General features: G+C 34.8%; 1 protein-coding gene across 3 annotated transcripts in view; it reads left to right on the top strand.

The window, feature by feature from the left end:
* The window catches only part of LOC150098036 (nose resistant to fluoxetine protein 6-like), a 202,238-nt gene that overhangs the window by 58,284 nt on the left and 117,773 nt on the right, over positions 1-26,181 (top strand). For all 3 annotated transcript variants that reach the window (XR_016549590.1, XM_090406345.1, XM_090406346.1), the window contains exons 4-6: positions 9,455-9,542; positions 17,551-17,654; positions 21,984-22,160. Coding sequence is in view for 2 of the 3 variants with exons in the window: in XM_090406345.1 (XP_090262471.1) it covers positions 9,455-9,542; positions 17,551-17,654; positions 21,984-22,160 (369 nt within the window). In the remaining variant the exon portion in view is untranslated. The remainder of the gene's footprint in view (positions 1-9,454; positions 9,543-17,550; positions 17,655-21,983; positions 22,161-26,181) is intronic.

The raw sequence follows: 26,181 nt of genomic DNA, 5'->3' as shown, positions 1-26,181 counted from the left end.
TACAAGGTGATGAATTGAATTAAAACAAAAAATGCTATTGCCGCTTTTGTAGAGAAACTTCTTCTGTTCAAGCGGAATATGGGCCGAGGGGAATATAGCCACTTTTCAAATTTATCAGCAGCGTCTCTCAAAAAGGAAGATTTACTTACATACTGCCAACACTTGGAGGTTCTCCATGCTGATTTCAATGAGCTATTCAAGGATATTCTAAACATGAATATACCAAATTGGGTTCTAGATCCTTTCTCACGTGTAAGCACAGCAGGATCATCAAATTTAGAAGTGGAACTCATAGAACTAAAACATAAAATTCAAAACTGGATACCAAGAGTTCTGGCTTCAAAAATCAATACCGACACTGTACCCTGGATTATGGGAAATAGTGCAGAAATTTTTAATTGCATTTCCATCTTCTTATTTGGCTGAGCGTGGGTTTAGTGCTGTAGTGAATTTACTATCTAAGAAAAGGAACCGATTGCATATAACTGAGTGTGGCGATTTATGACTGTTTTTAACGAAAGTTGAACCCGATATTAACAAACTTTTAAAAATGCACCAGGCTCATCCTTCACATTAATTTGTTATTTTTTCTTTGTATTTTTACTTTATAAGTTAGAAATAAACAATTTTGTAATATATTTAATGGTGTTTTAATTATTACAATAAGATTCTTACTAATGCAATGCAATCTCTTAATTGTATTCCACATTTTCATATTTAAACCATTGTATGAAACTGTGCATAATGTTATTCGAGCATACATTTTACAATCTTTAGATATGGGCTACATTTCACCAAAATCGGTATAGCAATAACTGTGTTCAAGATGAAGCACATATTGGCCACTTCTTTTAAAAAATTTAACGGCATAAGCAGTAATGTATCATTAGTTGCTATTTACGTCAAAAATATCAAACGGCTTGAATGCGGAAAACTGTTATGATGGGGGCATTACAAAATTTATGTCTTGCAAAGTGGGCGGTGGCCCGAAAAAGTTTGGGAACCTATGTTCTAGACCCTCTATCATATCCCTTCTTTTTCTCCTATCAACCAACTTCTGCAGTCCACACACCCTTGATATGCCAAGGTGTGGACCCATCAAAACTTATAAAGAGCAGTAACAACTTCCTTATCTCTACTTGTTAATGTGTTCAGTAGCCACGTATCTTATGGGCTACATTAGCATTATGACCTCTAAACTTTAACTTTCTATCTATCACCACAACGAAATCTCTAACTTCATCTATTTCCTGGAGTACAGTTCCATCAATATGGTACACAGGCTTGTAATCTGTTAATCCCAAAAATTCTCTGCCTAATTTTGCATCATCAGAAGCAGCTGAATATTTCCTATATCATTTACATACAAAAATAAACAGTAGTAGTCTGAACACTGAACCTTGCAGCATACTACTAGTAACCTGTTTTCGCCTCGATTGTACCTTGCCTTATACCACTTTTTGATATATGTCCACAGCCACCCTCTTATCCACATAACCAGTGTCATATCCATCCCCATTTATTCTAATCTGTTATGCAGAATACCACATGGAACTCTGTTATGCTATCAAATGCCTTTGTGAAATCCAGCAGAATCATCATGTAGCCATTTCCTTTATCCAACTCAGTTGTTACTCTATTATAAAAAGTTAGTAAATTACTAATGCATGAGCTACCCTTTACAAAGCCATGTTATTCCTCATATAGTATCATATTTTTAACCATCCATTCTGGAATTCTCTTTTTTTGACCAATTTTTCCAGTAGTTTTACTATCATGGCTAAGATACTGATGGTATATAATTTGCTACCGCAGTCTTAGAACCTCCTTTATGCAAGTGAATTATTTTGCCCTCTTTCAACTCCCTTGGAACTCTACCAGAACTGAGACTTAAATTAAAGAGCCTAGTCAGAGGCATTGCCAGTTTCCTTGCACATTCTCACAAAATCCAAGCCAATATCCCATCTTATCCTACAGCTGTATTTACATTGAGATTCTGCAATATCCTAAGAACCTCCAATTCATCCACCTCTGTTCCCACATTAGTGTCTGTCACATATGTTAAAGCAGTAACATCACTTGGATGATGTACTCTTGCAAAGTGGTCACTCAGTATCTAAACTATTTTATCTGCTTCTGTCACCTCGTGACCATCATCACTCATTAAGGTTAATCTTCCATGTTCGTTTTTTCTCTTACTTGCTACATAATGAAAGATTTCTTCAGTATTTCATTTGGCCTACTTGGCTAGTTTCGTCTCGTAATCTGATTTTGCTCTTCTACCCACGCTGGTTACCTTTCTTGCCTGAGCCTTTTGCTGGTCACATTTCTTGTTATATAACCTCCATAGCATTTTCTTCTTCTTCTGTAACTCATGCTTAATGATATTATTCATCCGTCTAACTCCTACCTGATTAAGACTCCTTACCTTAGGTATATAGTTTAATATAGTTCCTCAAGATGTCCCTTAACTATCTCCTATCTACTAGTAATATTCTTATCCTGCAGTGTTTTATGCCATGTCACAGGTTTAAGCTTCCTCCTATTTTGTCATAATCATCATACCTTGTACTTTCACATATACCCCTTCTTGACAGAATATTCTTCAGAATTTGCTGTTTTAAGGATGCTTGTGACATAAGACTGAATGATATATGCACGTAAACACAAGAAAGATATTTAATTAACCAAATATTTCGGTCTGGAAATAGCAGACTTAGGATGGTCTGCTATTTCCAGACCGAAATATTTGGTTAATTAAATATCTTTCTTGTGTTTATGTGCATATATCATTCAGAATATTCCGCATATTTTACAATCTCCCAGGTCAAGACTGCATGGTCATTTCTTCCAGTTGGAGGCAATGTCACCACTTTGGTTATGGATATCTCTTCTGATCCTATGACCATTTCCAATACTCTCCCACCCTTAGTCCTTTCCATCACATGCTGTCTCAGTTAAATATCTCTCAGTAGGTGTATAAATTCCATTTCCTTCCTACATGTGATGTTTCTTCCTTCCAGTCTATATCTCCATAGTTGAAGTCCTCCATAATAATCACTCGACCTGTACCCATTATAATAATTCCCAATGCATGTCTTCCATATCATCTGTGGAATCCCTTGGCCTATAGCAACGACCAACCATATATTTTGTCTTACTTGCCTTGATCTACACCAGACTGCTTCAAATGAACAGTTACCCTCCTGCCTATCTCCTATTTTTTTTTTTTTTTGTTGCAGTTCATCTGCTATCATCAGCAGTACTCCCCCCCCCCCCATCCTATCTTCTCTATCTTCCTTGAAAATACCCTTCACATTCTATCCCTGTAACTACATCATCTGCTGTTAGCCAAGTCTCACTAATGCCTATAACATTTGAGATGTTGCACTAACTGATTTCAGAATTACTCCCCTCTTGTTGCTGATACTTCTAGCATTAGTATATAGAAACTGCAGCATCCCTTTAGGCCCCCCAATCCACCTTTACTTCTTGAATTGATGACCCTGTTCATTATTTTTGCTTGAGAGACCAAATTCTGCCCTTTCTCATTCTGACACGCATTCTCCTCATTGGTACCTTCACACAAACTCATCTGCTTCCACCTCAATTTCTTAAGTTTTCCTGAATTTGTGCTTCAGCATACTCGGTGAACAAAGCTCTCTCTCTCTCTTTCTAGATACCTAACACCAAAACCATTTCGATGCAGTCCATCAGCTTTCTACAAATCCTTCTTTCCAGTATCACAGACCACAGATCCACAAATCCTACATCATTCCTTCTGCATAATCTATGTATTGAATTATTAACTATAAGCACCCTCCTCCTCAGTTCGCCTCTATCATAGCATGGCAGGAGACTTATAGTCTTCACCTTCTCGCTTTTCAGTTTTTCCCTCTTCTAACAACTCCTTTACATCATCCCTCATAGAGTACTTCTCACCTCTGAAATCATTTGTGCCAACCAAGACAATCAGTTCCTTCACCTGACCATTTTGCATCTGGATTGTGTAACTATATCACGAATTTTTGTGCCACAAAATATGATTTTGTCACGCTTTCATTAAGTTCTCCTCTGATGATTGATTCTCCATAAATAATTTTCTCCTGAACTTATTTTTCTTTTTTGTTCAGCTGGTGTTTATTACTACTTCAGACTGCCTCCTTCTTTCTCTTCTCGGGCCTGCTAATCTCTTGCTGCTTCTGCTATTATTTGTGTGAACAATTTATTATGGCATGGAATAATAATCTCATTGATAAATTTGTAAGGAAGAAACCACCACAGTATTAACATTATAACTGTGTCTAACCATAACAGTTGGGTTATAAATTTAACCAATAGACCACTAACAAATGAACTAAATGTTTTGTCGAAAGGTTCAGATTTTGTCTTGTCTTCTCAACATATACCTTTCTTATAAATCATGGTAAATGTGGGAAAAGTTATCAGAGAATTATGCACAGATGAAGCAAATAAATTTCATTTTGATATTGTCCCAGAGGAAGACCAAGATATAGGTGGATTGATACAGAAAAAAAAGTGCCTTAGAAGATAGAAATATAAGATCTGATAATGTTGGAATACTTGACAGGTAACCGATCGATTTGGAGGAAAATTGTAGATGGGAAGTTAGTAATGGTGTAAGTTTCATGTAGTACTATCATATCCTGTACATCCCTTGGGGATACATGTCAGGAATTTGATGATGATGATATTGCCCAAATTTCTATACAAAGAAAAACCACCTCCTTTAAATATACCCTTCTCAGAAGTACAAGTTCTTCACTTCCTATGCCAGAATCCCAATATTGTCACCAAGAAGGCTGACATAAGTAATCCCACCGTTGTCATGAATACCATTGAGTATAGTCATAAAATTAATATCTTATTAATAAATAAGTCAACCTACACTGTTATCAGCAGGGATTCAATAAAAAGACAAATCAATAACAATAAATTAAATAAATTACTGGACAATGTACAATCATTGGATACCACTACTGTTGAGAGGTTAAGAATTCATCATGCCCATCTGCATCATCTTTATGGTCTTCCTAAAATATATAAAGATGGCAATCCACTACAACGCATCCAGCAGTGGACTGTATTGGCTCTCACACTTACTGCCTTGTAAAACATCTCTCTCGCCATCTTCGGAATCTCACTGGTCACACTGGCTCTTATATCAGAAACAGTCTTGACTTTAAAGAGAAAATAAAATATCTATATTTGTCTAATAATGGGATTGCAATTTCTTTTTATGTGATCTCCCTATTTACTAATATAAGAGACTCAGTTCTTACAGTTTGATTTCCCAGAAGGCATTGTTAACCTATTTAAATTCGCCATCAATGCAGGCTGTTTTATATGACATAATAAGTTATTCAAACAAATAAAAGGAACAGTAATGGACAGTCCTATTTCAGCAACCTTAGCTGATTATTTTATGGAGTATAGAAAAAGAATTCTTTGACACTTTTTCCTTAGCCTCGTATATGGTTATGTTTTGTTGATCATATATTTGCAGTCTGGTCCCACTCTGAGTCAGAATTACTTCATTTCCTAGAGAATTATTATGGATACCATAATAATTCATAATCCAAAGGTCATGTTGAATTTTCAGTTTAATGGAAGATAACCTTTATAAGACTATTACACTTTTTTTATATAATGTTCGTCAAGTAGCTTTATTTTATTATCCTACATGTTTTGCCAATTTTTTTCTATTGGCATCTTCAGGGAATACAAACGAGTAAGCTATATGAAGGTAACAGACTAGGTTATAACTAATGGTTCTAATTCATACAAAAAATTAGTATTGAACGAGGCAATGCGCGTGTCTCGTGAACGTGATTTATTCGTTATGGCTCATGATGTAATTGTCATGAAAGTTCATTTCTTTGATGTTTAATGATCTGATTAAAGCTTTCCAAATTTCTGGTAAGGCTAGACCTTGATTCTTGTTTAGGTTTTCAGTTTTACGGGCAACTGTAGCTGCTTCCTTGAAGGTTCTTGAATGGTAGTTATCTTCTATATAGGGCATAAGGCTCTTATCCCACTCAATGTGATGGTTAGTAGAGGCAAAGTGGCAAGAAAGGACTGAAATGTCTTGTCTGTTGTTTTTGACATATCCTATGTGTTCTTTCTTTCTCGTTTCAAAGCTTCTAGAGTTCTGACCTACATAACTAATACCACATGAGCAAGGTATATTATATACTCCAGAGTACTTGTAGAATGGATGAGGATCTTTCGGCGATCTTAAAAATTTCCAAATAGTGTTGATTAGCTTGAATGCTACTCTGATATTATGTAGTTTTAGAAGGTTAGCTAATTTTTTGGAAATGCTGCTGACAAATGGAATAGTAATAGTACTGATGTACTGGACGTCATCATGTTGTCTATGTGGTATATCAGTCAAGAGAATCTTGTTGTAGAGTCTTTTTGGATAACCATTTAAAGATAGTTCTCTGGATATTGTAGTTAATTCCATTTGTAGGTCATTCTTATCTGTTGTGTACTGTATATCTCTTTTCTTGAGCATATGGATAATGCTAAGTTTCTGAGCTATATGATGAGACAAGTCGAAATGGAGGTAACGTCCAGTATTTGTAGGTTTTCTAGAAACAGATAGGTTGATACTATTATTGGTTTGTTTCTTTATTAGGATGTCAAGGAATGGCAGTTTTCCATCTTTTTCAATTTCTAATGTGAATTTGTTGGTATGGTGGAAATTATTGATTTGGTTAAGGTAATCCATTAGTTCTTCTTTTGTATGATCATAAATGAGAAAGATATCATCCACATATCTACCAAATTTTCGGTTTTGGAATGATCTGGGATAAGATTTTTTCTTCTAGATCTTCCATGAATAAGTCAGCACAAGGAGGGGAGAGGGGGCTACCCATGGCTAATCCAGTGAGTTGTTTGTAGACAATTTTTTGCCAAATAAAATAGAAGTTAAACAGTGATTGAACAAAGTAGTGATGTTTCTTGGGAACAAGTTGTCTAATAGTTTCCACCATACCATCAAATTCACATTAGAAATTGAAAAAAATGGAAAACTGCCATTCCTTGACATCCTAATAAAGAAACAAACCAATAATAGTATCAACCTATCTGTTTATAGAAAACCTACAAAATACTGGATGTTACCTCCATTTCAACTCATCTCATCATATAGCTCAGAAACTTAGCATTATCCATATGCTCAAGAAAAGAGCTATACAGTACACAACAGATAAGAATGACCTACAAATGGAATTAACTACAATATCCAGAAAGATTAAGTAGATGAGTAGAGATATAAAGCAAGAGCTGGAGAGAGAGAAAAAAAAAAAAAACTGCACGGAATATGAAGGAAAAGGTGATGAGCAGTACAGAGCACAGGCAAGAAGGGGGACTTAGTATGGTAAGAAAGGCCAAATCAGATTATGTGAGAAAATTAGCTAGGTAGGTCAAAATAAATCCAAAAGAGCTATTTTGTTATATAGCAAGTAAGAAGAAAAATGATTATGGTAGGATAACTTTAATGAATATTAATGGCAAAAAGGTGACAGAGACAAAAGAAATATGACTTGCTGAGCAATCATTTTGCAAATTTGCAACATCAAGGTAGAGATTCTGAAGTTGCAGATGTGACAGAGATGCACGTCAAAATTGTGGTAGATGAATAGGAGTGTTCAGCATATTGAAAACTTCATTGTGAATACAGCAGTGGGACTGGATGACATGTCAACCTGTGTGTTATGTGAAAGAGAATTGGCATTGCCTCTGATGAAGTTGGTCAATCTAAGTCTCAGCTCTGGCAAGGTTTCAATGGAGTGGAAAGAAGATAAGATAGTTACATTACATAAAGCTCCAAGACAGACGTAGCAAACTACAGACCAATTAATATATCAGGAGTGGTGGTTAAAGTATTGGCAAAGTTGGTTAAAGGTAAAATCCAACAGTGTGGGTGGATAGGATACAATATTCTATAGTGACAGCACAGGTTTGTAAAGGATAAATTCTAAAGGAAAAATAAAGGGTTTGAATCCTGCTGTGGGCATGGATGTTTGTGATTGTCTATGAAAATACTAGTGGTGGTAGTTGGTATGTGGTTCGTTGTAGTTGGTGGATTGAGTGGTGGAGACAGAGTTGTAGAGTAGATGCCCTCCCTCGATGAGTCTTTGGACTCCCTGGAGGTGTCACGTAATAATAATAATAATAATATCCAAGTTTTGGGAAATGATGACTGTTAATTGCTCATAATTTTTTTATTTTTAATTAATAATTATTTTAAATTATTTTTTTTATCTATGTAACTTTATACAGCTGTTACTTTGAACTCTAATAGTGTAATATTGTATACTTCAGCTGTGACCAATACATGAGCTAATATACACACGATTTATGACTAATTATTATGATTCATGTTTTGAATGTAGTTAACAGTATGTCTTCTTGATGATGTCCACCTAATATTGGATGAAATATATTGAAGTTTTTGAATAAAATTCTATTGAAAGTTATTTAGATAAGAAATTATGTTATTGTAATCATCCTCCTGCATATGCAGGCAGCAACTGAAGTATGAAGCATGCTTGCTTGGAGACATTTTATTGTTTACTTATGCAAATGTAAAATAGAGATGTAAACAAGAATGTATAATTTCTTATCAAGTATGATATACTATCCAACTCAGTGGGAAAGTGTATATATAAAGAATACTACAAATAATAGAATAGCTTGCTTCTTACATAGAAAAAATATAAATTATTCTATCAGTTAGTCAGCTTTTTCCCATTTTAAAGTTCTCCACTGATGAAACCTAAGTATATATTTTGCATTCTGAGATACATAAGGCAGCTTGTAATGCAGTAATTCCTCTCATTATGCAAGTAACTGGTCAAGATGATATTTCACATACAAACTTTCATTAACATGGTGTAAACCAGGGTAAAATATGGATGAAAACAAGAATATCATTTTTTTGTAAAGTACAATATAATATAATAATAATACCAGATAGTCAAAGCAGCCCAGTTTATACCTTAATTGTAAACATCAAAGTATTTTAATATTTCTTTTCTTACTTATTTACGATTGGTTTTTTTTTTTTTTTTTTTCCCCCTAAGTAAGAATTTAGTTCTAGTTTCAGGATGTGTAAAGACTAGTGGGTTAAACCAGTTATTACTCAAAACTTGTTTTTATTTCTGTAATTTCCATACTACCTTGGTTTAAAGTTCACATCTTACAAAGCATCCTTTGTAAGAAGTTTAATAATTCTTAAAGTATCTGATGTCCTAATTTAAAATAATATCCTTAAGAATATTGAATTATATTAAAAATTGCATATCAGCAGATATTAGAATTAAAAGAATTCCGTGTGTGGCATATGAATAATGAAAAACTTGCTTTTAATTTCTAATTTTATTTATTAATTTTAGCTTTTTTTTAAATTTAACTTATTTAGGAGGTGAGCTTATTGGCCTTTCTGCAAAGTTGGATCACTGTGAAGTAAAAGGAAGTGTTTCTGTTACGAAGGAACAGTTAAGTGTAATGTAAGTGGCAAAATACAAATTCTTAAATATACATGCAGGAAATACATTAATTATATGTTGAAGTTTTCTCCAGATATAGGAATTACTCAATTCATAAACATTCATCATGTGGTCCTTCAGTCCAATGGACTGGTTGGCTGCAGCACACTGTTCCTGCCATTGTTTCTCTCTTCAGCAATTCTCTTCATATCTTCTTGTTCCCAAATCTTCACATAATTGTTTGATGAAGTTCATTCTTGGTCTTACCTTGTTCTTTTACCAAGGATTTTCCTTTCTATTATGTTTTATGGAAATTGTTATGCTTTAGTAGGTATCCTATCCACTTGAGTCTCCTCTTCTTTATGGTCTCCAATATACTTCTTTCTTATCCAACTTCATGGGAATTTGGCATTGCTTTTCTTTTCTTTCCAACTCACTTTCATTAATCGTCTCCAGCACATCTCGAATGAGTCTAGGAGTGTCCAGATTTCTGATGCATATAATGTGACCTGCCAGACAAAGGTCTTTCCTGGTCTTTTTCTTAGTTTGATGTCAATTTGCTTTCATGTGAGTATGTGGTATTTATCGTGAAATGCTTTTTTTTTTGCCTATGCAATTCTTGATTTCACTTCTTTTGTGCAAATTTTCATCTTCTATGATCAATTGTCCCAAGTATTGAAAGGAAGTTACTTGTTTAATGGGTTTATCTCCTATTCTGATGTTCACAGTATGGGGATTTCTTTCCTATTATCATTGCCTTTGTTTTTACAAAGTTTATTCTCATGCTATATTTGGATGTCTCGTTATTTATGCCTTTCAGCATTTTCTCCAGTCACTTAGAGCAACCTGCTATTATTGCTTGGTCATCTGCAAATTTAATCACATTTACTCTTTTGCCATTTATCACAATTCCATACTCTTTATTTAAAGCTTCCCTCATCATTTTGTCTACAAAAATGTTAAAAAGGATTGGGGAGAGTAGTCCTGGTCTTACACCTAAATTTTAGCTGGTTCTGATCATCCCTCTTGTAGAAACACTACTGCAGTTTGGTGTTTATACAGCTGCCAGATCAACTTTATTGTTTTTCTACTCCAAACTCTCTCAGCAATGGGAAGAGTTTATGCCACAAGACCATGTCAGATGCTTTTTTTGTAGTCTATACAGGTGTCATGCTTATTCTGTCATATATGCACCGAGATGCCTTAATGCCAGAACTGCGTCCCAGGTTCCTCTTTCTTTTCTGAAACCAAATTGGTTTTCTTCAAGGTAGGTTTCCAATGTTGATTCCAGTTGGTCTTTTATTATTTTTAGAAGTATTTTTCACATATGACTTACTAAGCTTATTGTTCTTAGTGGGTACATTATATTGATCTAGTCTTTTTAGGGACGAGTACCATCAGAGAGTGTAAAAAGTCTTCCAGCCAAATGCCTTTTTTTCAAAAATATCAGCAATCAGTTAGTATACCTTATCTTTTACCTGTTTACTCGCTTCCTTAATTAGTTTGAGGTATTCTATTTTTGCCTGGTGCCTTAGTTGTTGCAATAGTTGGGAGTGCATTGTCAAATTCATGAGTAATTTGCATTATATTATTTATGCACTTTGTAGAAGGAAAGAATTATGAAAGGAGAATGAAACTGAAAAGCATGTTTGTTGTAAGTATTTTGTCAATGAATGTCAGAAGTGTGAAGAGAGTAAGAAGAATGTATCAGTGATTTGAAAGAAGAAATGCATGATAAATTGATTGGCAATTGGTGTTACAAGCGGTATGAGCAACTATAAGAACGAAGTGGTGGAAAATGAAGAGAATGACCCGATGGTAATGGAAAAGATATTGCACTTATGTTGAGTTCTCCAGAGAACAAAACAAGACATTGAGTGGTTGGAGAAAGGAGAAGGAGATTCAAGGGGAGAGAAAGCAGGATATGAAAGAGTGAAAGCATAAGAAAAAGTGTTTGAATGAGGCAGCATCTGAATGTATCCATAGAGTTCAAAGAACAAATATGGTAGGAGAGTGAAACAGGAGAAATAGGGATGATATGATAGAGGCCTATAAATTTGTGAATGGGTGTTATATGATGAAATTTTCATTATATGGAAGGTGAAAATAGAACATGAGGACTTCCATGGAAGTTAAGCTTGTTTGCAGTTAAAAAGGGAGCAAGAGCTAGATTTTTCTCTCTCTCAGAGAAGTGATTGAGGTGAACATTTTGCCTGTTGAAGTTGCGAGTGTATCTAGTGTGAATAAGTGTAAGAGAAAGTATGACAGCTGGTTTGGGTGATGTATAACCTCCCTTGATGAGTCTTTGACTTCCTGGAAGTTTCAAGTAATAATAATAATAATAATAATAATGGTGGAGAGGGAACTGAAGTTCAGGGAACACATTGCAAAGTTGTAAATGTTACTCAGAAAATTGATTATTATTATTTTTTGATTAATTGATTTTTCAATTACTAAAAAATTTAAAGGAAGTTTTAAACAAAACACATCTTTTGCATATATAGACTGACCTCTATTAGGGCTGCATTCAGTTGACGACACATTTGCATTGCATCTGCATGACTGTCTGAATGAAAAGTTTATCTTCAAATAGTCTATCCAAGGCTAAAAATAACACACACAGAACTGGATTTCATCAAACTAACTGCTTCCCAATGGAAACAAGCTCATTTGTCTCATTAAAATATTTGATTATTGAATAAATTGAATGAAAATAAACTGAATATTTAAATTTCATAATTTTTGTTTCTACTATATCTACACCCTCTGTCCAAAAAGAAATTGAACTTTTGATAGAAAATAAAACAGGCCAATTATAATTATTCAAATCATTTATTTCAATCAATATACTCTCCCTCAGCTTCGATACAGTGTTTGGCATGGTCAATTAATTCGTTAAATGAGTTTTTTATATCGGTTTTTGGGATACTGTTGAGAGTCGTGGTTACTGCTGCTTGAACATTTTAAATGGTATCATATCGCTTTCCTTTCATTGACAAATGAAGTCGAGAGAAAAGAAAGAAGTCATAGGGTGCTAAATCAGGTGAATACGGAGAGTGATCCGACACACAAACTTGGGTTTTTGCTCAAAAACTGTCTCACAATGTTTGAACAATGAGATGGTGCAAATCGCGAATTCAATTTACGAAGGACCAAACTCTCAGTCAAAAGTTTGTGCATAGTTGATTTTGGAATCCCAATTCATCTTCAAACAATCTCACAGACGATTTCAGGTTTTCTTTGATGAAATCACGTACTTTTTGGATGTTAACTTCACTCAGTCCAGTTTTTGGACGTCCCGGTTTTTCTTCATCCTCAAGCATCTCACAACCACTTTGAAATCACTTAAACCACTCGTAAACTTGAGTACGGGATAAGCATTCATCACTGTATGCTTTTTAAAGCATTTGATGCATTTCGGTAAAACTTTTACCAAGTTTAACACAAAAGTCAATTGCAGCTCTCTGTTTGAAACTCATTTTCCGACCATTTGTCAAAACACACTGTCACTCTTGACACTATAATACGGCTTCTAATGAAATAAATGTCATAAACAGTTGGCAAAACACTAATGAAGGTTGCCGCTTTTGACAACAAAAAAGATACAACAGGTGGCGCCACTAGTTTCTTCTATTTTTGAAAAGTTCAGTTTCTTTTTGGATAGAGGGTGTACATTGGATTCGTATAATTATATAAATATTCATATAACTGTATTAACATTTGTATAAATGTATAACTCGAATACAGTAAATTGGATTCATATCTGTATGTGTAATGGATTTGTATAAAAATGTATTTAATAATTACATAAATTGTTTCATGTGTTTGTAATTTATTATAATGCAAATGTTTAAAAAACCTTTATAATTATTTGTGTTTGAATGAAATATTATTATAACTTCATCCAAATTGCCTTTGTCTGAAATTGGGATATGTCGATGTTACTAAAATATTAATGTAGATACTGAAAGTTTGGGAAACACTAGCATAGGGTAATGGATGATGGGAGAATGAGAGGTACTGCTTGGAAACTGCACAAAGGTAATGTGAATGAGGAAATGAAAAGGAAATTTTTATTGTGGCGAGTGGTGAATGGGTGGAATGCATTGCTGGAGTTGGTGATGAGTGCTCCAACACTGAATCTTCAAGGCAAGAGATGATACACTGATTTCCATAAATTAAGGACCAAAGAGAAAAATTGAAATAACTTGAAAGGCAAAAAAAAAAATGAAAGTCAGATATACTATGCAAAAAGTGGCACTGTCAGCGGTATATGCAAATGAGCCACAGCATAAAAGCATTGTTTTAGAGTGCTTTTCCATTTTATGTGTGTGTGTGTGTGTGTGGAGGGAGAACAATACATTTCTTGATAGCAGTTTTCTTTGCTGTAGCCACAAGACATAATTTAACTGATGAATTCAGGTGAAAAGGCATCGTAAGACTAGAGGCTGGTCAAAGTCAAAGTCAGGCTGAGGTACCCAGACACTTGCATGTGAGTCATTCCATGGTTCACATCAGCTGCCAGGAACATTGGTATCTGCTTACACTGTGTGCAGAAGGTTTCATGAACGTGGTCTCTATGCTAGGTGACCAGTAGTCTGCATATCTCTGTCCCATCTGCTACAGGAAAGAATGTTTGAAATAAGTCAGGCTCTACATCAACTGGACCTAAGACCAACAGGGGTTATCATTGTTTATGGCAAGTCCCCGTTTGCTCTACAAAACAATACTAGGCATGTCCTGATCTAGAGTGAACCAGGGACATATCATCCTCTAATATCTGTGAAAGGAACACTTATGGTGGAAGTAGTGTAGCAGTTTGGGGCATCTTCTCATCCCGAACTGTATGTGCTTCCCAGAAGAAGAACCCTTAATGCTGCAACTTATAGAGACAAGGTCCTGAACTCCTATGTTCATCTATATGTGGGTACAGTAAGGGAGACATTTATCCTGCAAGGCAATATTGCTCGTCCTCATCAAAAAAAAAATCAGCTAATGCCTTTTTGTTCTTGTATAGGGAGTAGGTGAAGCCGTTTTAACCTTATCTGACTTTTGGAGACTGAGTGGGCAGTTCAATCTCCACCGGTAGCCAATCAGAGATAGCTGACCCAAGGCTATCGCTAATTAATCAGTATGCAGTGAAGAAGGCAGCTAACAAGTGCTGCCATCTCGTGGTCCCTAACCCTAACACAATATTTTTAATGTCTGAAAATAGTGTGGGTTTGATGGCTGATTTTCTTGAGTTTATGGGACAAAAAACCCGAGTTTCCGAGAGAAAAAACCCTCTTACCCATGCCAGAGATCGACTAACTTGGGAACCAATTGAAAAAAGGCTTAGAAAATGTTCCTCCATTCGGCGACTAGACTCGAACTTATATCTTTCTTCGTGTGGTCAAGCACTGTAGAGTGCAAATGCCACTTCTACGTGAGGGCTTATAAATATACTAATACAAATTCCAAGCAAAAAATCTAGTGCTTAACACCCTTAGTAAAGTGTGTTAGGACTCCAACCCCTATGTTTTTCCCTTCCTGCCATGTTTTGAAAAAAAGTCTTCAGTGTCAGTCCCCTTTAACAACTTATGTCTCCTCTTATATAAATTAAGTGGGTATTAAATCCAGCATTATTTCAGAGCCAAATGCAGAAACTATAAAAGTTTCGTACGAAATTTGACCGAATTTCCAGAGAGCTTACGGGAATACACTCACTGACATTTACGAGTTGCAATAGCCGAACCTTATAGGAGACATGATCACTTTGCCCAAACGTCCATATAGGAGGTGAATATATGAATGCTTGGACAAATTAAATTACAATGCATTTTTGACAAAAGTTAACAAATTTCTTAAGAATGTAGTTAATGAATTAATGTACAATGCTTACAGAAAACTATGTGGAGTGACATTGTTTGGCAGTATGGAATATGTCCACCTCAAACTGCTATGCATCTCTCACAACATCATACCATGCTTAGTACCAAATGATTCAGGAGTTCTTGAAGCAAACTGGCCCACTGCTCCTTCAGAGCAAGGAGGACTGAGCACTGTGTGTATGTGTGTCTTCCTATTGCATCCCAAACGTGTTCTATGGGGTTGAGATGTGGGGAGCATGCTGGCTACTCGATTTAATTAATATCTTCAGTCTCCAGAAGTATCTCCACTGCTAGTGGTATGCCACTGTCATCCATAAATATTAATTCTTCACGTATGGCACCACGAAACAATCGAACATGACATTGGAGATAGTTGTTCATTGAAGAAGAAGAAGATCATTGAAGACAGTTGTTGGATTTAACCAAGTATATAATTTCTTGGTATCTTTAATTTATGACACTGAAGAACTTGATTGCAATATTGTTAACCAGTCATAGTTCCTTTTTCCAGCACTTATAGCTCTGTGCATCCATTAAGCATAATTCCTCCTCATGCCATGATCCCAGCACTTCCATATTTTCAAGTATCATTTTTAAGAACATTCTTGCGATGGTAAGCAGTACCACTTTCACACCAGATCAAGCATCATCTATCATCAGGGGAAAGACTTAAACAACCCTCATCTGTAGTACATTAACCCATTGGTGTTTTTTCCAATTTTTATAGATGCAACACCACTGAAAACATGTTCTATGATGAGCCGTGGATAACAGGAACATAGACTACAGGTCTTCGGGCATGTGTAGGCCTACTTGTCACAGACATCTTGCCACGTTTCAATGTGTCTATTAAGCATAATGCCTTCCCACACCATGACTCCAGCACCTGTGCTTGAATAGAGCTAACTTGCAAATCGACTTTCCACGGTGTGTTGATTATGTTTTGCTGTTATAACCAAAAGTCTGTCTTCATGCTCCATGTAAGAGTGAGAGTGACCTCTTTGCAAACATCTGGAACACATTCCATTGGTTTGAAACACTGCCCAGAGCCTGGATGCAACAACTTGTGAGATTCCAAACTCTTTAATATCAGTAATATTGCAGCCTTCTTCAAGATTCCCAGTAATTCTTCCCTGCACGAAATCATATAGATGATGTATTTGAGACATTACAAGACATCCAAGTTTGCAACTTTATTCCTTCATGAAAAGAGCTTCCTTCAAACACAATTCGCTTATCTCAGCCTTTTGCCTTTTATCCTGTTGAGAGCTATCACATCACTCCTTTGCATGCAATTCAAAAATTTGAATGTGTACCCATTTTCTACTCAAAATTGTCAGTTATACAAATTGCTATATGCTTATTCATCTGAATATGCAGTTGTAATCTTCAGAAATAATGTTCATCCTTAAGTTTTGTAATTAGCTTTGGCTTTCCTTTGACTGACCATGTGTGTGGTCACCCTTCATAGTACACCCTTCTTGCCTGCATGTTGTACTGCTCATTAGCTTGCTGATCACCTTTTGGTTTATATTCTCTCTACAACTTTTTCTGTAAATCTTGCTTAATAATGCTGCTCAACCATGTAACTCCTACCTTAGTGTATGGACTGACACTGTTTTTTTCAAATGCCCTTCACATTAATATGAAGTCATTAGCCTCTATACAAGTGCCCTAGTTGTGACGATACTTCACACATAAACTTTGTTTGCTTACACTTGGATAATGGATTAAACAAGAATATAATTATCTTGCATCTTTAGTTTAACCAGTAGCAACTGCTTCAATAACTTCATGCTAAAAAAATCATTGAAAATATTTCTGACATCAGTTTGAAATAGTACAGTGCTAATATTGCTTGACAGTTTTATTAAATAAGCATGTCAGAAATACATATCGATATTTTCCTACATGCTTATTGAATGAATTTTCATGAATCGAAATGTTTCATAATGCTTCATTCATTTTAAGAGATTACTTCGTGTTTTTTGGAAAAATATTTTATATATTTAAATTTACCCATTTTTATTAGAAGTTGCTATTTTATAATACCTTCATCTGTTTCTTTCTTTCTTTCTCTCTCTCTCTCTCTCTCTCTCTCTCTCTCTCTGTCTGTCTGTCTCTTGCTTTAGAATTACTTTGTTTCTTTTATATTTCAGATGTATTCTTGGATCTTTTGTTGTGCTTAGTGTTTTGGGAACCATTACTGAAGGTATTCTGAAATACCAAAAGGAAGATAATAAATGTACAAATGAAGAAAATGGTAATGAACTAGCAATTTTCAGTTATTGTTTGTTTGTTTTATCAATACAAAGAAGATATCTCAGAGCACATCTTGGATAAGTTAAGTGTTAGATAATCTGAGAATCGTGTTCTGGGATCCAAATGCTGAACTTTTTCAAACTGGTAAAAGCCTCTAAAATTAAAGATGCAAAGAAATTATATTCTTGGCATCTTTAATTTTAGATGCTTGGATCTTTTGCTTATCCTCCTGAATCTTGGTGTATGGACTGACACTGGTTTTGTTTACAAACACACTTCACTTTAATGTGAAGTCATTAGCCTCTAAACAAGTAGCCTAGTTGTGAAGATGCTTCATGCATAAGTGCAAGTTTAAGCATTTGTGCAAATGTACAAACACTTGCACAAAGGATTAAACCAAGAATATAATTTCTTGGCATCTTTAATGTAGTCTAACCAAGTAAAAAAACTTTTGACATTTATCTCTGATCCAGAGTATTTTAATAATAAGGTGATACACCTTTTCACTACTTGCATATGAGAAATATATGACTTCTACATTACTTCAACAGTGATCTTGTAGATCACTCAAATGCATCACTGAAACAATGTAATGTAATAATGTAAACATTCATTTCTCATTCCACTTTAAATTTTTATCCTTTATCTAAGCCTCGGTTTTTCAAAGAAGTGTGTCAAGGTAGTAGGAGAGATATCCCTGCACTTTAACATACCTCAATAAAGGTCAAAATTCATCTGGATAGTGACCCTTCCCATAATGCATTGCAGTATACATATCCAAAAAGAGGGTATGCTTTGCATTATGGGATACTCAGGCAATTGATGTGAAGTCATTAGTCTCCATATATACAAGTAGCTTAGTTGTGAAGATACTTTGCATGCAAACTGTTTGCTTACATTTGGATAAAGGATTAAACTAAGAATATAATTTCTTGGCATCTTTAATTTATAGTCTAACCAAGTGAAATACTTTATGCTCCAAGCCTTCAGTAAGCAGAGTGGTAAAAGAAACTGATCAGGCAAGGAATAGAGCTTTGATAGACAGTAAACTAAAATTCAAGGGTTATATAACGAAGATTGCAGATACAATTCAGTGTTGAAATGAACACTAATATGTCAGGATAAAGAAGTTATTTTGCTACTTTACAAGGCCTTAATTAATATGCTCTCTCACCTCAACTGTTATGTGCAGATTACTCGTTACTGTACTGGTTTCTGAAGGCACAGTGAAGAGGATGCAAAGGAAAGTCTTGAAGATGATATCAGGATTCTGAATTGTAGATTATGAGAACAGATTAAGAAATGTGTGGACTCTAAACAGTAGCAACCAAGGGAAAGAGAATTAATATGATAGAAACATACAAACTTGTGAATCATATAAGGTACATATATAACCCTTTCATTTTATGATGGGTGGGGAAAGGATAATAGAGCATCTATGAAAGAATGAGGTAGTGGTAGGTTTTTCATTTGTAGAATGGTGTGTGATTGGAATGGCTTGCCTTTGGAGATAGTAAGTGCAAGTGGTATGGATGAATTTAGGAAAAGGTGACATGCTGATGTGGTTGATATGTAGCTTCTCTTAATGAGTCTCTGACTTCCTGGAGGTTTCCAGATAATATAATAACAATATAGAATTATATGAATTTAATATTGTAACCAACACAAGTATATAAAGTATAATAAGACCATTTTGAATTTATGCATCCGAAATAAAGGTGGAAACAGTTAATATTAAACAATTAGACACTACTACAAAAATTAAAACATTAAGGAATATTCTGGAAAAAACAAAATTAGATTAAGTAGAAATGAATACACATATAAAAAATGTGTTTTAATAAATGAACGGATAACAGAAAGGAAAAAGGTATGGAAAAAACCATGTTAACAGAATGCTAAAGAAGAGAATAAATAGAAAAAGGGTAAGCCAAGTGCTAAAAGACCTAGAAGACTAAGAAAATGGTAGAAAAATTATGCTAATATTTTTTCAACATGTCTAAAAACCTAAGGCAAAAGAGAAGATTCTTAATAGACTAGGAACTTACAGTGGTGCCTTAATGTCCCACTATACTGATAGATAAACCTGGATTTCTCTAGTTTTTTTATAGAAAACATGATTCAAGTCATGAGAAGGAAAGACAGTTGATGAAAATAATAATCAGGAAAATGATAATTGCTGAGAATTATTAGGTGTTGAACTGGCACTAATGAAGTTAGAAAATCTGTAAGGACAATTAATTTCTAATTCATTTTAATCAATCATTTAAAATTTATGTAATGACAGGATACTCTTCTTTTCTGTAATAGTCAATGAATACTATATTAAGTAGCAATGAAAGGAATGGCTGAAAACTGCAGTTGTGCTATAGTGAATATAGTGCTATAGAAGTTGTATTATAGTAAATTTCCTATAGAATAGTATATTGATGCTCTGGAACTTTGGTTAGAAGTTTGTTATAATGATAGAATTCATTATAATGTTTGCTGTAGTTAAAATTGATGGTACTGCAGTGTAGGAAACTAGAAATTTTGGAAAGCAGTTGTTTTTTCAAATTGGATCAGTATATTTGACAAACTTTAATCTTATATAGGAGAACATATAAAGGAATAGATGGTATTAAGCATTATTTTTATTTCTATTACTAAGATAACATTAGAAATTTGATGGTTAGAAATCTAAATATCTGTGCTATTTAAAATCAAGTTTGCTGCTATCTTATTCACTTTTTTTATGTGACTCTCACCCACTCATATAAACCTATAATATGAGGGTGGTTCCATAAGTTTCTGGCCTGACTAACTTTTAGAGGTGATAGGAAGAAAACAACTGTGTCACTTTTTAACATAATCTTCCTTTACTTTAACACACTGTTCACATCTTTGAATTAAGATTTCTATGCCCTTTAAAAAATAGTCTGTATTTTGTCTGCAAATTTTCTTCCTTGAAGGTCTTTCTTCAGTTTTGAGAAGAGGTAGTAATTCACTGGATGCTAGATCTGGGCTGTAGGGTGGATGTCCAATCTCCTGGAAGCCACACTCCTTCACTACAGCCTTTGCAACAATATCCGTATGGATTGGAGCATTGTTGTGAAGCAGGCAAATACCATGACTCGGCATTCCTCATCTCTTCCTTTATGCTGCCGTGCAGCTTGTGTGGGAGTGAAGCATAATATTCTGCATTCATGGTGGTATTCCTTTCCTTGAAGTCAATGAAGAGAATTCTCTACCAATCCCAAAAGATTGTTGCCATGATCTTCTTGGTGGACTGAGTGACCTTGGTTTTTCTCAGCAGTGCTTCACCTGGTTTGCATCACTCCATAAATTCCCTTTCAGAAAGAGGATCATAAAAAAGGACCGTGGTTTCATCCCCGGTGACAATGGATTCCAGCACTTCTCTCTGATTTTCTTGACAAATCTCTAAAAACTTGCAAGAACAGGTCACAGGATGCTCTTTCTGAATTGAAGAGAGAAATTGAGGCACTCACCTTGCCCTGACCTTTATCATGTGAAGCTTCTTGTGAATTTTTTAAAATTAATTTTATATATATATATTTTTTGTATTTTTTCATTTATTTTTTACATAGTCTGGAATCCCTACTCTAGAGACAAACATGGAACTCTTTCAGGCCATTTCAGGCTTCAATAAGCATGAAGGTACTCTCACACTAGGCAATGAAATTCATCTTCCACCTATAGACAATCACAAACATCCATACCCACTGTGGGATTCAAACCCACAGATTGTTGTTTGGAGATGGATACATTAACCATTCAACCAATCAGGCTGGCAAATATTCACATGCATTCCACAAAAAAAAAAAAAAAAAAAATAGGATTAAACCAGCGCCACAGGCCTCCTCCACATGCTTTTTCATTCCAAAAATTCTATTTTTTTTATCTTCATGAAACAGATAAGCTGGCCAGAGAACATCACAGACTTAAGCATACTTTTGTGTAATTCCAACTAATCCCAGTCCCTGTGCAATTGAAATATGATACATTCTAAATCAGCAAAAACATTTACACAAGCTTAATTAGGATAACAAACAAATATAATAAGGAAAGCAATTGTTTGTCTGATTAAGGCAATATATTTGCTAATTTTTAGCTTAGAATTTGCCACACACCTTAAAAACATACATGGTTTTTGAGTAAATAATCTAAACAATGATTGGTTGTTTATTAACATATCTAAAATAAAATTGATCTATATTATATATTAAGTTTTCTTTCATTTAGAAAAATGCATTGCATAAAACTAATTTATTATGAACTTTACAAATTATATTCAAAATATATGAATAATACTCTGATCGTTTATTTTTAGGTGTTCTGAGTTTCCTTCTTGCCTTCTCCATCTATAGAAATACTAAAAATTTACTTAAAACAGATAATGTAAATCACAAGCTTGGTGTGCTCACTGGCATGAGATTTTTTTCCGTCACTTGGGTCATTCTTGCCCACACATATTTTCTTCCTAGCAGACTGCACTTTGGAAGATTTAGTGAGTACAGTATATCTTAATATATCTGTTAAATATAATTTTATAATTGTTAATTTATGTTACTGGTAATGAAATTCAGTGATGAATAAAAATATTCAAATTTTTATCAGCATTGTGTTAATGAAGATGTTATCATTTTCAGATGCTTACAGAATCTTTATTTCTATTTATTTTTAATACCAGGAAGTTTATAGTCAGATCTTTTTTGTGCAATGTTTCAGTTCTTCTGAACTTAAATAGGAAAAGGATATATGAAGAGAATATTACCAGTATATAAAATGTGGCACTTGTCAGAATGGATACATTTTAATAATAGTATTCAAAGAAGTTTTACTGGTAATTATACGCACTGGAAAAGTTGGATGTCATTTCATACTAAAGAGAAAGAGATGCAGTCATCAGTACTATTTTTGAAGGATGTAAGAAGTGCAGTATGTCCAGCAGTGTGGAAGAATTATTATAGAATAGAACACTGCTATATAGCTTTCTGACTTATTATTCAGGAATCTCCATGGAGTTGGAAAACCCATAAGAGCTCATACTAACCATATTCACATAATATCCATTATATCTCATTAAACCCATCACTGACATTGCACTCATACTACTCCTGGTAACTTATTCTTGTTCACCACTCTCCAAGCAGTGGTGAACAAGAATGAAATATGAAAAAATAATCTTCATATTTCAACTTCCAGAGGTGATTGCTAGAGAGCAATCACCTGGAAGTTCTCTCTAGCACAGAGAAACATATAAGTTACTAAAGGGATTTATAAAATAGATGCAAGAGAAATTTATATGTTTCTATCATATCCTCTTTTTCTATCTTTGTAATCCAGAAACTGAACATAATCCGGAAATCTTCAGTCTCTCCTCATAGAAGCACTACAACACTTTACAAATTTTACACTGTAATCAAGATGTGGTCATATCAGAGTTTTATAAAATGGAGGAGATAATTTCCTTATTCTCTTGTCAGTGTTTCTTAACATCCTGATGATCCATCCTTTGAGCTATTTTCCACTTTTGCAGCATGCCTTAAATCTCTTAACTCTGTGCACCATTACAAAAAAATTCCTCATCTCATCAGTCTCTTGCAGTACACTCCCAACAGTGCAACTCACAGCTTGTAATCTTTTTATTGTACTCTTGTAATTTTTTACCAATAATGTCAATTTTGTTATGTTAAATGATTCTGCAGGGCTCCTTATCACTTTTATTTACTACTCTTCCCAGTTTAGAATATTTGCAAACAAGTGGATATTTCCTGAAATAATCCCCAATATAAATAAAGTACAAATTAAACAGCAGTAGTCCAAGTACAGAGCCATTGTAGCACATCACTGATCACCTGCCTTCTTTTTGATTATGCTCCACTATGTACATCACTTTGATGGCTGTCTGTCAGTGACCCCGTTATCCATCTGCCAGCTTCATACCTATCAGCATGATAGGTTTCCATGCAATAATATGCCTTTGTTATGCCTAATATCATGCTGTATTCATTTGTTTTATTAATTGGACAGTAACTGTATTAAAGAAAGTGAGTCAATTACCAAGGCAAGACCACCTCCCTCCTCACAAAACCATGCTGCTCCTACAGATAATTGTATTCTTATCCACCCATCTTGTGATTCGAATGGCTGTTAATTGTTCTCACTGTCATAGAGCTTCCTTTGCTTAAAGGAACTATCTTGCTCTCTCTCTCTACTCCCTTCAACTTTGACAGTACTGAAATTTTAATTAAACTGCCTGATCTTGGGCACTGCAGTTCTTATGCATTTTTTAATAGACATGCTGTTTTTTTCAAGACCATATTTGAATCATGATTTTGTAATATCCTGAGTACCTCCAGTTTATCTACTTTTCTTTTCGCATCTGCCTCTTCCTCTTGCATTAGATACTGCATTAGAAAGGTATTGCTGATAACTTTTAATTCATCTTTAAGTGTTGTTCATCGGAGCAAATTTTCAATGCCGTGTTTTTTAGTGTGTAATGACACCTAGTTTTTGTGTTGGTGGTAGGAGTTTATGTGTATATATTGGCCAGTATGTGTTGGTTTCCAGTAAACAGTGAAGGAAAGACTGCCAGAATGAAGATGTGTGACAAGTGTATCTAGGAACAGAAGTGTGTTCTGCTTTTCAATCTCAGTTGTAAATTGTATACATTTGTATTGTTTAAACAGTTTAGTTGGCTGAGGAAAGTGTGTAATGTCTGGTGGCCACGAGGCCAGATAACAAAAGCATCAACAACATGTCTGAGCCAGACTTTGGATTTTAAAGGAGAGGAATCTAGAGCACGTTGCTCAAAATATTCCATGTAAAAGTTAGCCACGGGGGGGGGGGGGGATAATGGTGAGCCCATGACTGTGCCTTCTTTTTGTAGGTAGAAAATGTTTTGCCACACAAAATAGCCAGAATGTAGTACATGTGCAAAGGGCGCTGTGATATTCAGAGGGAATTTTTCCTGTAATAGAAGGATTGTGTCATTGATTGGGACATTTGTGAAGAGGACAGAGACATCAAAACTGACTAATAAATCATCTTTTTCCAGTATGATGTCTTTGATTTTGTTTACAAAGTGTGTTGTGTGGTTTTAATATAGGAGGGGGAATGACCTACCAACTCCTTGAGTGTTGATGCTAGTTTCTTGGCTAGGTGATAATTGGGGCTGTCTATACCTTCCACTATCGGCCAGAGTGGTGCATTCTCTTTGAATCTTTAGTAAACCATAAATTCTCAGAAAACGAGCGTAGTGCGGAAGTAATTTTTTAACTGTATCTTCAGGCCAAGTAGTGACTGATTTCAGAAGCTTTTCCATTTTCTTTTTTATTCGATTGATTGGGTTATAATTAATACATTGATAGGTGCTGTTGTCTGAGACTGTTAGATTCATTTTTTCCAAATAAGTTATTCGATTTAAAATAACTGTGGCGCTTCCTTATAGGCTCTAGTAATTACGATGTCTCCAGATTTAATTTTAGCGATTTCAATGCTGCTAATTCAGATTTCACTAGGTTGCTAGTTATTGTTTTTGTATAATTTAAATTTAAAATGTTTGAAGTTTCCAAATCTATTTTATCTGCTATGGTTGTAGGGAGAAATCTTAGACTTCTTTCAATATGGTAAATAAAATCAAGTTTGTTAATTGTCCTGGGTGCCATGGCGAAGTTTAAACCTTTACTTAGTAGCGAGAGTTCATCATTGTTCAGGCCATGGTTAGATAGGTTGATCATGTGACTGTTCACTGAAGCTGGTGGCTCCTGCCACCAGCTTCAGTGAACAGTCACATGATCAACCCTTGTCCCTTGCTTCTGGTTGGTTGTTGTTATCATCACTGCCTTGTGGTTGGTTGTTTTTGTTCACTGCAGAGAAATTCAAATATGTCCCTTGGCTTTCCTAATATTGTTGATCTTTAAATCGAAAAAAAAAAAATTTAAAAACTTTTGGATTTACTTTGGCCTGCTTGGCTAATTTCCTTACTGTGCTAGTCACTCTCCTTGCTTGCACTTTCTACTGCTCATGGGTAACCTGATCACTTTTTTTTTTTATATTTCCTCCGCAACGTTTTCTTTTTTTGCAGTTCTTATCTTATATACCTAGTCATCAAATTAATTCCAACTTGGTTTATCCTCCTGACCTTGGGTATGTAGTCTGATACTGCTATCCTCAAGCAATCTCTGACCACTTGCCATGCATTACTGGCATTCTTTCCTTGTAGCTTCTCAAGCCATGGCACTTTTCCAAGATGACTCCTGAGTCTCTCATAATCACCAGCCTTATAATGAACCTTCCTTACAGAGAACTTCACGGATTTGCCAACTTCCCAAAACAAGACAAGTTAATGTAGCATCGATCTGATAATAGCATCATTCTGATGCTATTATCAGATCGATGCCCTTAAACCCCTTGTTCCCTCTATAGCATGTTGTTTCATAACATGTAATATAACATGTTATGAAACAACAAAATATAACAGATAACATGTAATTATCTTTTTTATCTATATTGAAAAAATAAAA

This window comes from Typopeltis vanoorti, chromosome 16, assembly GCF_054136105.1.
Source record: "Typopeltis vanoorti isolate ZY-2024b chromosome 16, IOZ_Tvanoo_1.0, whole genome shotgun sequence".
Classification (NCBI taxonomy): Eukaryota; Metazoa; Arthropoda; class Arachnida; order Uropygi; family Thelyphonidae; genus Typopeltis; species Typopeltis vanoorti.
This window is presented reverse-complemented; position numbering and strand designations above follow the sequence as displayed.